General features: G+C 42.8%; 1 protein-coding gene across 1 annotated transcript in view; it reads right to left on the bottom strand.

The window, feature by feature from the left end:
* SDC2 (syndecan 2) overlaps nucleotides 1-16,049 on the bottom strand; it is a 55,465-nt gene that overhangs the window by 6,554 nt on the left and 32,862 nt on the right. The window contains exon 2 of the mRNA XM_072330243.1: nucleotides 4,921-5,032. Coding sequence (XP_072186344.1) covers nucleotides 4,921-5,032 — 112 coding nt within the window. The remainder of the gene's footprint in view (nucleotides 1-4,920; nucleotides 5,033-16,049) is intronic.

Consider the following 16,049-nt stretch of genomic DNA (forward strand, 5'->3'; position numbering starts at 1 on the left):
TGTCCTCTAGCTCTGACTCAGGTACTGTTTCAGACATATCCCCATAGCTCCTGCATTCTAATTAGCTTTATCTAGACAGGCCCATGCTTGGCATATAACAGGCCTATACAAGAGTAGGTACTTCCCTTCCTAAACAGACTGTAGTGTTATTAGAATGTCCTGTAAACAGGATTGAGAGATCAAAAATCACTCTCCAGAACACAGGAGTACAATCTTACACGTTATCCTGTTCTCTAAAAGTTAACAAACAAACAGACACAACAAACACTCTCCCTCCGCACAGCCAACTAGGAAGCAAAAATCTTACAGTGTTATGTATGTAGCTTCCAACTAGATTGTTAAGAAAAATACTAGGAAGTACAAGAGTTCACATTTTCCTCTCGAAAATCACTATCTATTTAGGTTTCTGGAACTGGCCAGCTTAGAGATAGCTCTGGGCATTAATTGCCTTAAGACACTACAAGTGGATACAGCCTTCTTACTGAGAGCATCACAAGAACTCTACAGTAATTAAATCCATACCCATGTCCAGGGCAAAGAATTGAGATCCCTCTACCATCACAATGTCTTTTATCCGCTGCAATTTCTTCAGGACTCCCAGTTGTTATCTGCACAGTGCTCACAATAGCTCTAGATTGTGGTGTGGAAATATATTATATAGCCCTCAGTGATGTGCCTACTATTAGCTGCCCCACGAATAACAACACAGATAGGTGCTCCTTCACACTCCTGCTGCTTGAGGAAACTTGCCAGTAAATCAAGACTGTGTCAACTTATGTTACTGTATAAGCCCATGGTAGTTAGCACTCTTAGTTTGCCAAGTAGCCAGTATTAAGTCTTCCTACCAAACACAGTCATTTCACACCATCTTTTGGCATCATCTGTTTGCTGTTACACAACTTTGTCTGGAAGTACCGCCACCAGAAGCAAGCCTGGCAAAAGGTGAGTACGTACAGACCTAGCATCTATCTCATACCTTCCATCTCTATCAACAGAGTGGCACATACCTGACCGAAACACTTGCAGCTGGCTTATCTCACTCCAATTCACACAAAAAACTTCCAGCCCAACTCTTCAGCAACACAGTGTTATACAATCAGGGACAACACCATAACCATACTAACGTCCTATCAGGGAACTGAAGCTGAAATAAATGGAGGCTATGCATGAATATCCTGTCTCTGTTAACTCTCACAGGAGGAAGGAAAGGAAAATAATAAAATAGTGCCAGACTTGAAAGAAAGAATAAAAGGAAGAGACTTAACTATACTGGAGTACAAGGTTGTGCCCAGCACAATAAAAGCATACTCATAAACAAGATATATCACAGTAGCTTTTTGTGCTAAAGGTCTTGGACAAGCAGGCGGTCAGTGTTGCGAAGTATGCTCAAGGCTGGTGGAGCAAGGGGATGGAAGAAGGCCGGGCTCCAATCCAACCCAAAAGGCACATGAAGTGGGAACCTGGGAAGTGGGGCAATGAGTACCTGCAGCATCACTTGCACCTAGTGAGAATAAACACACTGGGAGACAGGATGCCACTCTCCTGGGATGCTGTCAGGGACACTGTCACATGGGGCAGGAGCGCTGAGAATTACTAGGCAGGGAGAGAAGAAGGGGGAGCAGAAATCTGTGCCAGATTCTGACATTGATTGCATAGACCTGTGTACCAAGAGTAACTCCAGAGAAGACACAAGATTCAAATAGATACTTCTCCAAAGAACTTGTAGATAAATCTAATAGAGATGATACCTTTCCTGAACATAATGGTACTCATGCTAGAAGACCAGGGTTCAGTTAAGATCTTTCATGCCAGAGCTGAAAATAGAAGTGGTTACATTTCAAGTTGTGTCTAAGCAGAAAATCTTTGAAACTAATTAAAAAGCATCCAAAGGAGGGCAAGAAAGATGGTGAAGGGCCTACAGGGAAAGAAGTATGAAGCAGCAGCAGCTGTGGTCCCTGTGTTTGGTCAGCCCAGAGCAGAGGAGCTGAGGGGAGGCCTGATGGTGGCTGCAGCTCCTGACAGGGAGCAGAGGGGCAGCGCTGAGCTCTGCTCTGTGTGACAGCGACAGGGCCCGAGGGAACGGCATGGAGCTGCGGCAGGGGAGGGGCGGCTGGGGGTGAGGGACAGGGTCTGCACCAGAGGGCGGTGGGATGCAACGGGCTGCACAGGGCAGTGGGCAGGGCCCCAAGTGCCGGAGTGCAGGGAGCGTTTGGACACAGCTCAGACACTGGGTTGGAATGTGGGGTGGTCCTGTGTGGAGCTGGGAACTGGACTCAGTGATCCCTGTGGGTCCCTTCCAATGTGGGATATTTTCTATGATTCTATGATTTTTATTATTGCTTTGTCTGAAGGTGTACACTAAAAAGAGTTCTAGGCGAGTAACCTCCTCAGATAAGGGGATTAACAAGAAAGAAAGAAACAATCCACTTAATAATTCACCACAGATTTCCTGCTGTCAATACGTGACCATAAGGATGCAGGCATGGCTCTGTCAAAAACTGTTGACCAAAATATTTGGACGGAACAGTTGGGTAAATTAATATGACTGTACATAAAGAATAAAGAGGCTATGAAACTAAGCTAAAATGAAGGAAAAAAATGAGAAAAAAAAAAAAAAAAAAAAAAAAAAAAAAGAAAAGCAGAAAACCATCACCTTTTTTGGTCTCCTTAGAAAAAGCCCTCAGCCAATTTTCAGTTTGAAATGTGTCATGCTTACACTGACATTTGTCCACATTAATGCTGCTTGCAAACCTGCAAGGGCAGTAACAGTGGTGCTGACAATTCCTGTTTATCTCCATAGGCCTGGTGGCAGCTAATAATTTTCATACCAAGGAAAGGAGTCAGCATGTTGTCATCTTGGATCTGTTTGCTTGGAGTAGAATTACATAGCAAGAAAACCACTTGAGTAGGAAGTCTCTTGCAGCTAAGAACATTACATCACTGAGTATCAAGTAGAGAGAGACACATTTAACACAGTATGAGGAAAATTCATCACTGCTACAACCAGAGGACACTTTGTACCTCGTGTAGATGTGAGGATGAGAAGGAGAAAAGGGGGTGCTGATTCGCTTCCCTTTGGAGATTATTCTTATTTGTAAGTGAATAAAACTGGGTTGTACATTGCTCAGGAAAGTATCTGAACTTAAGACTTCTTCCTTTGTTCAAAAGAATTAGATTCTTGTACTGTCATGTGAAATCTCTGGATGGGCACCTAAACAGACCCAGTCTACGAGACTCCTTTTTTTCATTTACTTTCTCTTAGGTAAGAGGTGGTGATTGCCAAAGGCTGAATGAGGTACTCGGATTTCTTGGTGTGAGTTATACACTCCAGCTTCTATCCATGACTCAAGGCTGAACGCAGGAAAAGGCAAAAGAAAAAGTAAAGATATTGCTGTGGGTGAGGTCTAGTGGGACATTCTATCCTTTAGGCTCCACTTGGAAGCACTGAGATGGGTTAAGGAAGTCTGAAGCTTGTTCTTGTATAACTCATCTTCAAAAGAAGGGCTACGCTTTGAATCATCCACGTTAGAAACTGCTCAAATGCCACAGAGAGATGAAGACAGAAGAAAATAGACCATTCTTCATACAACAGTTCACGGTCAACCTAACTCCTTTTTTGTGGCTTACAAAATAACCAGCACCCAAAGACAGGAGAGAATGAGATGCTGACTGAGAGTGCAATTTTCTCAGAGATCAGAATTTTATTTAGATGGTCCTTGGAACTGTGAGAAACCACTGAATAAATTCTTTTTTCTTTTTTTTTCCCCTCAAATTAAATCTGAAATTTTCTATCAGAGCAGTCTGCACAGGTAGCTCTGTTTTAGCCTCCGATCATAGTGAAAGACCAAATTCATCCCATGACAGACTTAAAAAAACCCCACACATTATCACCCAGATGCAGGTGGCCAATAAGCCTGAATTTGTCTGACAGCAAGAAAAAAACAAACCCTCTGATGACATCATTGTAATGTATCTTTGAACCTCCAAAGAACAAGCAAAACAAAAATCTACCTGAAAAAGCTGTGGGTTACAACAGTAACAAAGACAAGCTGCTACAAAAGAAGAGCTCAACCTTTCAGAATTCACAGAGGTATGTATAAACATCACAAGACAGATTACAAGACATGCAACAACAAACAAGCAAGTAACACTGGGTAAATAATGGAGTCTTCCACAGCAGCTCAGCAAATATTGACAGCAATAAGGAAACGCCTCTTTCAGAACTGGCACTCAATCCCGCACTTAGATTTTACTGCTTGGAGTCTCCCAGTTAGTCTAAAAGAGATTCCACAATGAGGGTTTTCTAAGAGAAATGATTAATGAGGCTTCCCTGACAGTTTCTTGAAAAATGACGAGCTTGCTACACGCATCTAATGAGTGTTTAAGTCTGAGAATTCAGTATGCTATGCTTATGAATTTATTTAGCTCCTATGTGGATGTAATTACCTCAGAGAAAACTGTCATGTATTTGGCAGTTTCCAGACTTCTAAATTTAAAAGAAAAACAAACAAACAAAATAAACGGACTTCACATTTACATGAACCCGAAAGAATATGAGAGAAAATGAGATTGCTGCTGCTACGATTTCACACAGACTGCTAAATTAGCATCATGCCAAGGGAGAAGTAAAGCTTTTTTTAATCCGAACTTCTAAACTCCAGAGAGATCTACAAAAAGAAAAAGAGAGAGAGCAAAGAGAAAATAAAACAGAGTGGGGAGAAGTGAAATGATGCAACTAAGGAGTAAGAGCAGAAGGTTAATATTTAAAACCCAGGCCTCAGGGGTGCTCGGTGCTCTGTAAATAGAGAGCTGATCATACTCACTGAAAGTACCATCTCTGGCTCACAAAGGAAAACTGCACAGCTTTCCACAAGTGGCTTCTTACACATTGTAAAATCAAATTGTGACATGCTGTCTCACCTGAACCCGACCCAGAAGAATAATCATCATCATCGATGGGATAGACGCCTGATGCCTCTTCAACAGAGCTGTTGTCCAGGTATAAATCTTTATCAGAGGTCAAATCTGCTCTCTGGAAAACAGATAAGAGGGAATGGTTAGAAAGATAACACTTCCTCAGCACAGCCGGCTCTTAATCTTCTCTCTTATGTCCAAAGTTGATGTTGGTGTACTAAACAGTTTATACAACATGTTTGTTAAGACATTAAAAATATATATATGTAAATAATGTAGCGTAAAAAAAATATTTAAGGCCGCCCAATGAAAATCAAGAAACCACTCAATCTGTGGGAAGCCAGTCTCCTTCAGCTCACACTTCACCTCATTAAATGCATGAATGAATAAACAGGATTTGCAATATACTCTCAAGAACGTCTGTAAAAAGAAAGAAATAAACCCCAGGATTGAAACTCTCCGTCAGGACCTCAAATATACAAATGTCAGGGCTGTCATCTGAAGTCAGTCATTTGATCTCAAATGGAAAGCAATAAGAGCACATATCAGAAAACGCCTCTGATACACATTGAGCCAAACTTCACTAAACTCTTTACAAGGTAAAACGAACAACTGGGACAACAAAATACAAATGTTTGAAGGACAGCACCGGTGACTAAGGATTATTACATATTTCCATCTGGATCCAGCAGCAAGTCTACTAAATTCAGGTCAGGCAAAATACCCCCTTTACAAACTAATACATCTCTCCTAAAACTCAGCTGTAGCTTCAACAAGCTATAAAATTGGATTCTTCTGACTTCTATCACATGTCTACAGATTATTTCCCCGCTAAAGAGAAATTCTGATAACATGAGCTGATAATAGAACAAGGTGTCAGTAATTGCTGTAGACAGACAATTCAAGTTTTGAAAGATTAGAAATTGTCTTCCTCCACAGCAGCATGTGTTTTCTCAATAGAGCATAAAATAGCCTACAGGTGCCATCTCTTTTTAGTTACTAAGAAGGTATCCTACACTGTGATTGCTATTAATTTTGCCATCATTTCTGTGAATACTGGTTTGCCACAACTTGTTGCAAAAAGGAGAAATGTTACAGTTGCAAACAGAGGTGCTGTGCGGTGCCGGAGCCCTGGCACAGGTTGCCCAAAGGCTGTGGGGTCTTCCTTCTTGGGGATGTCAAGAAGCCACCAGGCCATGGGCCTGGGCCTCCTGCTCTGGGTGTCCCTGTTGGAGCAGGGATGGGCCTGAGGGCTCTGCCAGCCTCAGCCATCCTGAGGTTTGGGAATTCTTTGAGTTTTAAGTCCAAGTGCGATACAATGCCAAAATACATCTGTGCTGTATCTCACAGAACCACCCACATCTTTTGTTCCATTCTGGGTTCCAAGGTTTTCCCTTTGTGATTACATTTTACTGCATGGCACCGATGGTCCACTTTACAGTAAATCTACTGTAGCCGTACCAAACTGTGAAAGGGGTAACTCCTGCACGAAAAGACCCATATCTGAGTTTCCAAGGTAGTTTTTGCCCCACAGAGTATTTCAGAATAAAAGACCTTTGCACTAGAGGCACCTAATACTTCTCCAATAATTCTGAACTATAACAGCCCTACATTGCTTTCCTTCTAAAGAGGAGAACAGAAAATGGTGCAACTTAGTCAAAACCTGCTCTCCCTGCTGCAGCTTTTACCTGTGGGACACATGCTTGTTACAGGGGACAGGTTTTAAGCCAGGTTTACAGAATGCTGCCTCTCCATTGCTGCTTCCAGTTCACACAGTCTGCCCGAAATCGGCTGCAGTCCAAAGCAGAAATTTAAGATGATGTTTGGTCACCATCGATTGACTTAATTCCTTTAAAAGATGTCTCCAAAGGAAGCCTGACAGTGCCTTGGTGGGTGTGAAGGTGGTATTGTAATTAAGACTCAGCTGAGTCTGTTTGCGTATGGGAAAACAACAGCCTGCAGCAGGACAAATATCCTGCCATTGATCACACTGTGACAATGGAACAAGCCACTTTGCCCCACTTTACTTGCAGCCACAACCATGGTAAAAACAGCTCAAACCTCAGCATCAGGCAGGAAAAATAAAACAACAACAATAAAACATTTAAAAAGGAAACGCAGGTGGCTGCCTACGAGTATGGGAAAGGCACACAATATTCAAAAGGTATAACGGATAATAAGTATCACCAACACTAATCTGGGAAAATATATATATATATATATATACATATATATATATATATATATATATATATATAATCTACCTGTGGAAATCTCATAACAGTGGAAATTACCAATAGAATTTGAGGACAGCTGAGAAACAGCTTGAGACGGCACATGCTAATGAATGAAAATAAGCCTGCTTGGAAACAGAAGCATCCCAAATCCATGCCTAGAATTTTTACCGTTGAATAAAAACAAACTTACCCATCACTTTATTTTCCCAGGCCATCTCCCAGTTTTTTCCATATGACAAGCAAATTTAGCAGATTTCAACAAGCAACCAACCTGCCCTCCCCCATACAAACCCACCTCCTCCAAAACAAACAACCCCGCTTCGTTGCCCTATCCAGCCTCAGAGGAGTCAGCACAGCCTGTAAACATCCCTGACAACCCAGCCCCAGCTTGGAGTGCCCAGCCAGCCAGGCTCCCCAATGTCGCATTCACTCCCCTTTTTCAATGAATTATGGCTTCTTGTCTGCCAAAAGCCATTATTTCCAGCTACACTGAGATGTCCTCAAGATTTAACGCAGTTGAAAACAGAGGATCAGAAATGGAAGACAAGCCTGGGTAGCTTTCAGCAGCAATTTTAGCATTCATTGTATTTTATCCTGGGAATGCAAAGGATACACAGTATGAAACGTTATTTAATATCTAGTATTGTGGATGGCATGACTCTATCAGAATGAGAAAAACATTCCCCACAGACTCTTACAGATTTAGTATGCTATTTACTATATGGAGAAATGTATGTACAGAGAACCTTAAGCACGGTGAGATTAGATATCAGACTCCATCTGAAGAAGAAGCTGTACAGCTTCTCTGGTCAGAAAGTCCATTGCTGAAGGCTTATGAGCCTCAGAACACAAGCTTTTTCTTAAAGCAGAGAAACTAAGAAGTGCTCCTTGGCTGAAAAATCCCCAGGCATGAGCATAGGCAAATGCACTGCACGCCCATACAGCCTCCTTGCAAGCTGGCTAGTAGAGCCAGAACGGGAGCATCCCTCGCTATGCCCACAGCTTGCATCTCATCTCTTTTCCCAGTTGCTCAGAAGAACATGAGTCCACTTGGAATAGAAATTATCTTAAGGAAAAGGGAAAAAAGAGATAAGGAAAGCCAAACAGTTAACATTTTGCACAGCCATTTCAAATCATTCTGGAAGGGTTAAACTGCGAAATGGAAATATAGGAACACTTCACAGTGCTTAAGAGAGCATCAAGGACTGAAGCTCCACTTGGTAATTTTATCCTAAATAAAAAATAGGTTTAATATTTTCTCGACAAATGGGGTTTTTTTGCTGGTCAGCTGGGAACCAACAGGGGTTCGTGGACTACTTCCAGGATGTCCATAAATGGCAAGTTGGAAAAAGAAGTCTGCTGTCAGTATGCCTGGACAGACCTTCCTCTGTCCTGGCACTTCAGTACATTTAGAAGGCAAAAAATAAAGACGTTTGCAAATTCTAATTCCATAAATCTTTTCTAAGCTACTCCGAAGGCCAAATATTTAAGAGACTATTTCCCATGGCTAACAAATGAATTGATGGCTCCCGTGTCACTTTTATGTAACAGCATTAGTTTCAGTTCTACTAAAACGGCAGGAGCACCAGGCAAGGATGTCTCTGTTATCAGTCCTTTAATCTGGCCCCGAAGCACAAAAACTGCTCATTACCTCTTGACAGAGATTGCATTCTCTTCCATCATTGTTATCCCACTTACATTTTTATTCCAAGAATAAAATGCTGCAAAATCCTGTGACCTGAATACTTCACATAGTACATGCCAATGATCACTGCTTCCTGTCTGGTTATTGACTATACTGGCACAAATCTAAATCTCATGGCTGTAGTGTAGATTAGTGCTCATTAAGTAATAGATAAAAGACACTTCCATACCAGTCTATATTGAATCTGAAATCTCAAACTTTTCTAAAGCTTACATTTTTAATGGTTTTTAACTTAAAATTTGTATCATCCAGAGCATACTTTAATATATATATACATACATACATACATATTTATTTTTTTTTCTGGCAATAAAAAGAAAGAAAAAAAAGGAAAAAAAAAACAAACAACACCTTATTTCTGATTAATCTTCTCATGAAAGACATTATTAACCACAATTACAATGGCAAACAAAAACTGAAACTGATCCTTAGACAACCATAGGGCTGGAGATGGGTGGCACAACATAAAAGGAACTAAAAACTGAGAATCCTCAAGGCCCAGGCCTGTTCTAGCCATTGCCTTTTGCAGGCCTGTTGCTACATTCAGTCCCCTCCTGTTTTGTGAGGGGGTAAGACACCAAAGACACGTATGCCATGTGAATGAAGCCAACAAAACCGGTGTGATGAGCAACGGAGAAGGAAGAGGAGGAAGTCATGTCTACCACGCATGCCGTGGCTGCTTGAAACTCCATCGGAACAGCGATGAGTAACTGACATATGGAAGGAAACATTTTATTACTTACAGATGCACTCAAATTTATTTCTTTGCCTTTTTTGGTATATCTATGGGATAATGAATTTGAGGTTTGCAGCACGGTTATTAATGGTACATTGCCTCCCTTTTTCCCCAGATGGAAATCTTTTAGATCTAACCTGTTTAGTATGCGCAGAATGAGGCTCATATTTTAGAAGTGATGTTATATCACAAACCTTCAAGCCAGAAGGCTCTAAAAAATTTGCAAGCATTGCAGCTGTTGATTAATTGGAGATCTCATACGTAAAAAGGAGAAGGGAAAACAGATTTTCCTCTTCTATTAAGAGATCATGCTGTTCAATTAATGCAGGTGAAAAAGAAAAAGCATGTTCAGCTGGTGATTGTGAGTTCATCAAAGTGACAAATTGTCCATAATACTGCATTTTTGGAAAGCCACATATCTGAATATATTCATTTATAACCCAAGGGCCCTTGCACAGACTCTAGTAGAAGGGTGGAGAAAAAGGCAGTTGCAGCCCTGCACACAAAAGGGTGTTGGAACTGGGTGGTCTTTAAGGTCCTTTCCAATCCAAGCCATTCCATGATTGTTTGCTCCTATTTTAAACAAGAAACACTAGTTCTTTCTAGAGAGCCGTGCTATCCAGCTGCCGTGCTACTCTTGCTGTTATCTATCATATTCCCATACACAACCTCTGGGATAAGTTGCTGCTGGATTGATAGCACTCACTCACCTCCTGCAGCTCCACACAGCCCACCTGCACCCCACTGTGCACACCGGCTTTTGAGGGAGGAATGTATGTTATCAGATATAAGTTTCCAGGCCTGTTTTCCAATAATTGTCTTACTGCTGATGCCATTTTCCCCCATTCAATGATCAGTCCTGCAGCTGGGCACGGAAGAAAAGGGAAGGAAAGAAGTACTCTCTACTACTCTCAAGGTAGTCCCTATTATTTCCTTTCAAAGTCATGGTAGCTATTTTTAAGGACTTACAGGCCGAGCTCTTCCAGCAAAGCCCAACTCTAATAGGACCTGAGGTGGAAGAAGTAGGGAGTGGGAGGGGGTTGGTTTGCTGGTGAGCTGCAGTGGGACTTTTTTCAGAAAAAGGCTGCTAACAACTAGTAATGTCATTTACACACAGCATCCTCAGGATCCCCCACTTCCTTCTTTGCAGAAACTGTGCTGCCCACACACAGTGTGGGTGTTAGCGGGGTGGGTGCCGGCCACAGGAAAGCTGCCCCACACAACAGTTGGGGTAATTGCAATCACAGCAAAGATATTCTTCCCATAACAACAAGCACCGGATTGAATTTAGCTCGTTTCAAAGCCAACGTTTTGTAGGGATGCTATCATCTGCTTTGCTCATTTCCTTGGAATGTTTCTGACCCAAGGACCATCTCCTAGCGTTACCTCGGATCTGCATGAAACCCTGTATGCTCTCCCCAGAGTGCCACCTCCCAGTGCCAGTCCTCCCGCTGTCCACAAACACAATGTGAAAACCAGCCTGGCAGTGGGAACCACCCTCACGGCATTTCTTAGGCCCTCCCCCACCACTGTTTTTTGGCCTATTAAACAACCAGGCTGAATTTCAGTGACTCATTTCGGTAGGGCTCATTTCCAAAGGTATTTTTAAAAAGCAAAGAGGACGTTCGCTGCCCTTCCTCAGGTAGGGGTGAAACAGCACGTCAGCTTTGTGCAAGCATCCCTGCTGACACTAACGGGGTGCTTGCCCGCGGCCCAGTGCGGGCAGAGCTGCCCTGGCGCCGGCAGCACACGCCAGAAAGATTCTTCACGCTGCCTGCACCCTGTGTGCAAGAACTCCCTGATGCTGCACAAAACTATAGCTTGAGGCTTCCAGCTTCTCCCGACGGAGGAAGAAAGGGTCTGGCCGTTTGTGGCTGCTGAGGAAAAGCGCTAAGCCCAAAATAAACCTGAGTAGTGAATAGAGCCTCTGCTCCCACAAGCATTCAGCAGCAGAGGAGTCCACCAAAGAGCTGATTTACAGATTGCCTAACGTCGGAGCCAACAGTCAAAATATGCATGCTTTTAGGATGCACGCAGTCTGTTTTGGTAATTAGTCTGGCATAACAGAGGCATATTTGACAGCGACAGAATTAATCAACTCTTGCTCAAGTCAGGCATTTCGGCAGCCGCACGGCTCACATCGAAGCAAACCACCTCACAGCCATGGTGCCTGCAGGGAAACACTCAAAGGCAAAGAGCACCCCAGGGCAAAGGAGACGTGAAGAACCCACAGCCCCCGCAGCCACTCCTCACTGGTGGCCATATACCAAAACAGTGGCTGTGCTGCAGTCAACAGACCACAGCTCACACTCTAACAAAGTCACAGAAACTTGTGTGCCTGTTTTCTAGCAATCAGCCGTGCTTCAGAAACATCCCCCGATGTGCAATTGCATGCCGGATGGCACAACATGTGATAAAAGAACTTAAAATGATAACAGAGGAACTTATTCAAGCTTGACTGGAAATGGTTTTCCTCACATCGTAAAGGCTCACAGATCGGGCCTTCGGCTTGCTCACAGCATTGGAGCTGAGGCCTGTCCTGCCTTGAGGACAACATAAATGCCCTCTAATGCTTTGGCCTGACTGAGGTAAATTCCAATGGAAAAAGCTTCTCTCTTTCCACTTCCTCTCACAGCATCTGATTTCCAGCTGTGCATCATTTATTTACTAAGTGCACACAGAGATCAAACTTCTGGTCTATTAATCCAGTCCCTTGTCTATAATCTGCACTCCTTGGGGTGGGACAGGGAGGCTGTGTGTACTGGAGGGAGGCAATAAGCACTGCTGTAGGAGCAGACAGAGCTTTCCACTCTTATACATCTGGGACAAAAGACTTATCAGACAACTTGCTCTACACTTTCCAGCTATGACAGATACTTAAGAAATAAATAACAGAGAGAATCCCAGTTATCTAACGTCCCCCTCAAGGCTATCCAGCTAGGCTTTAGCCCACAGGAAGTTGTCCTAAAGGACTGCTATCTGAGCTAGACCATACGTGCGTCTGCCCCTACAAAATACCACTTCATCATCTACCCTGCAGAAGATACCTACTTCTTCATTCAGTCACACAGAATCTTCTGAAACAACACATCTTTGCCTCTCTGGATCTCTGTCAATGCTATACCCCAGTGAAGAACACAGTAGTCTTTTCAGAAGCTGTCCCATGGCCTCAACTCACAACTCAGCATGTAAAATTACCTAGATTACAGGATATGAAACTGCAGCTTTTCATTTTCTTTCTACAGAGATAAAAGTTCCGCTGTTTGACAGCAATTAATGCCAGAAGCCCACACTGCTGAAGTGACAGGCCCTGTTATTCTCCTGCAGACCCACAGCTGGGAACTGTGTGGTCAGCTCTCCTCCACATGGGCAACAGGTTTGGATTTGGAGGGTCCTTTGGTCTCACGGCCACGTGAATTTACTCCAGATCAGAAGAGGTTGCTTAGAAATGATAGAGCAGTAAAGGGAAACCTGATACAAAAAGCCAAACAAACAACACTGCCATGCTGTTTACATGTAGCCCCTGATTTGACCTCACTTCACATTCCCTGACTTCACACCAACAAGCCTTTCTATCTGTGAAACCCAGAATCAAACACTGCAATTCAGTAATCTCCTTTACCTAGGAAACCTCAAGATAAAGCAATTCTAGTTTCCCACATAAAAGCAAAAAGTTTAACACCAAAGTTTCTCTGGGAATCCCAAAATTAGAAGATTGAAAGCCCATGCAGCTTTCATGCCAAGCCATCAATTAATGCAAAGAGCAGTTTATTCCTTGCCTTCGACATAGGCGTGGTACAGCAGGGAAACTATTTGAGATGGGCTGCAGCTCAATCAGCTTCCAAAGTGCTACTCCAGATTGAAATACGAAAAGGCGACGTGCAGGTGGAATGGCAGCAGAAGCCAGCAACGTGCACTGCGGATTGATTTATCTCAATTAGCATAGCAATTTTCTGCACGTTTTGCAAAAAGTGCTGATCAGTTTCACCAAAAATAGGATCAAAACCACCATGCAAATTGTTGTCACGGCTCAAAACACTCTTCAGTTTCCTAAGAACACATCCGCCTGTCTGCAGATAGGTTAAATTTAAGGCACAGCCGTGACCAAGAAGTTAATGTGCTCCTTTGAAACCACTGAATGAAGAGGGTAGTGTGTCTCTGAATCACCCATCACCAGCCTGACACCAATAATGGGAGATGCAGGTAACTTTTGCTGTCCAGGCCATAACTACACGTACCTGGCCCCAGTCAGTGTTTTTGATGCACACTGACTTTTCAACACACGCCTCCCCTTTGCTTTTATACTTTACTGATCCTTTTTCCTAATCAATCAGAAGAACTAACACTTATATTTTCCTCCCTCCTCTTGAGAATGCAGATGAATGATTAAAGCTGCCAGGGCAACCTCCTTGGCATGCATGCCAATAACTTCCCACCTAATAGCCTTTCCTTTGCCTCACTGCCCCGGCCCACTGGTGATTACTGCAATCCCTTGAAGTGGTCAAATTGCAGGGCAGCCCCCATGGAAACCTATTTGGAACTGTTCAAGCTCATACCAAAGAATGATGTTTTTAATACAGATTGTTCTTTTTAAAGCCCTACAAAAGCAGCTGTAATCAATCGTAGTGGGAGCAGTGCAAACCTCCACCAGTTTCAAAAGCCCCATATTGATTTCTTTCCAGTACATGGATTCTAACAAAATAACCTCATGTGAGGAGTTCACAATCAACTGGCAAGGAATCACTTAAATTAAGATACTGTTGCCATTAGTAGCAACGATTTGCAGTAAGCTATCTCAATCCATTAAATTCCAACAGAATGTACATATAAAAATAAATAAACTAAAAACAAGCATTACCTTTTATATTACTTTGGGTACTCACAAGCAGTTTCCACTGTAAAACAGTACTGCCTAATGATATAAAATGTAAACTGAACTGCAGTTAATGTGAACTTTGTGTTGCCCCGCAGTACACGCTGCATACACTGACTTTTTCCCCAAGCCCATGGGAATGAACACCGCTGCATTCGTTCAGGTGTCTGCTTCTAACTTGTCCAACGGTGACTGGGAGCACGGGGCTGGGGAATCAGTTCTGATCAATCTGAAACTGAGTCCAATGAGGCTAAGAGCAGTCAAAAAGATAAACTGTGTCATTGCTGCTTTCTGCTGGCATGGACTTCCTGGACAGAGATTGAAAGCATGAGGAGACCAGACATCCTCATGAGATACCACTTTGTATCCTGGATCCCATGAACGAAGGACAAGAAAGATGTCTTTGTTGCTGTTTCCAGTTGCCAACCAGTCTGACGCCCACTCATCTTCCTGGTCTGTGAGATTAAGTTGTTAGATTCAGCGCTCTGATCCTGTCTCAATTTACTGATCTTGATGAGAAACGAAGGGAAATCTGCTTCCCTTGGTTTGAAAGGAAGGAACCAGGTGAGTTGTTTGACTGCACTTCGACAGTCATAAAGCTGACTGAAGAGTGAAACACAACAAAGATTCTTAATTGTATTCAGTATCTGTTAACAAACAAGTAAACAAGTCCCCTATTTTTCTTTTTTCCCCTCTAGCATCTATACTTTAAGCAACAGTTCTGCTGGAGGGAACAAGGAGTTCACTATTTCCATGGCCAAGCTGTGACTCTTCATAAGAACATCCCAGTGCTACCGATACAAGGCTAGCAGCACTCTGAGATCTTTATTGCCCGATCAACAGTTTAATGCTTTTAAAAATCCATATGCCTACAAAACCTCCTGGGGCTGTTGCACATTGAGGATTTCACAGCACTATTGACCTGGGCAGCCTCTTTATCCTCAGTAAGTTATTTTAAGCAACTTTCTGCCAGCAAGCAAGTCTCTTTGTTAGGTTTTGTCTGTATTATTGCTGAAGCCCTGCTTACAATACAGCACAGAACGGGGAGGTACTAAGCACACGCCAGAAAAAAGTCTGGCAAGTTCCATTCTTATTTTCATCTTTCCCATTTTCTTGATATCATTTAATGTCCTACAGACTGCACTGCTGCCAGGAGTCTGGCTAACAACCTGAGTTGCCTCCTGTGAAGGGGGTAACATGAATGCACAGCAGAAGAAATAGACCAAATCCACGTCTTTTCTGGAGCATGTAATTTAATTTGTGTGATTTCTTTTGCTTTTTTTTTTTTAGTGGTTGATTTTTGGGTTTGTTTTTTTAGTATCTGTTGTAGAGAAATAGGAGCAAGCAAATGTATTTTATTGCCTACTCAGTAAGGAAGCACATCACCCGGCTTTGGAGGTGAGAATGTTCTTTCCGTGAGTCTGCCCACCAAGATCAGATCCCACAGCACTGAACCAAACATGTGCCCACTGCCTCGCTGTATCAGCAGTGCTCTTGGGTTCCACAACAGCACTTCACAGTGGAATGATCACAGAAACCATGACAGCTGAGGAGCACTTTCTGCTCTTCAACAGTAAATGCAAA

Source organism: Excalfactoria chinensis, chromosome 2 (genome assembly GCF_039878825.1).
Source record: "Excalfactoria chinensis isolate bCotChi1 chromosome 2, bCotChi1.hap2, whole genome shotgun sequence".
Taxonomy (NCBI): domain Eukaryota; kingdom Metazoa; phylum Chordata; class Aves; order Galliformes; family Phasianidae; genus Excalfactoria; species Excalfactoria chinensis.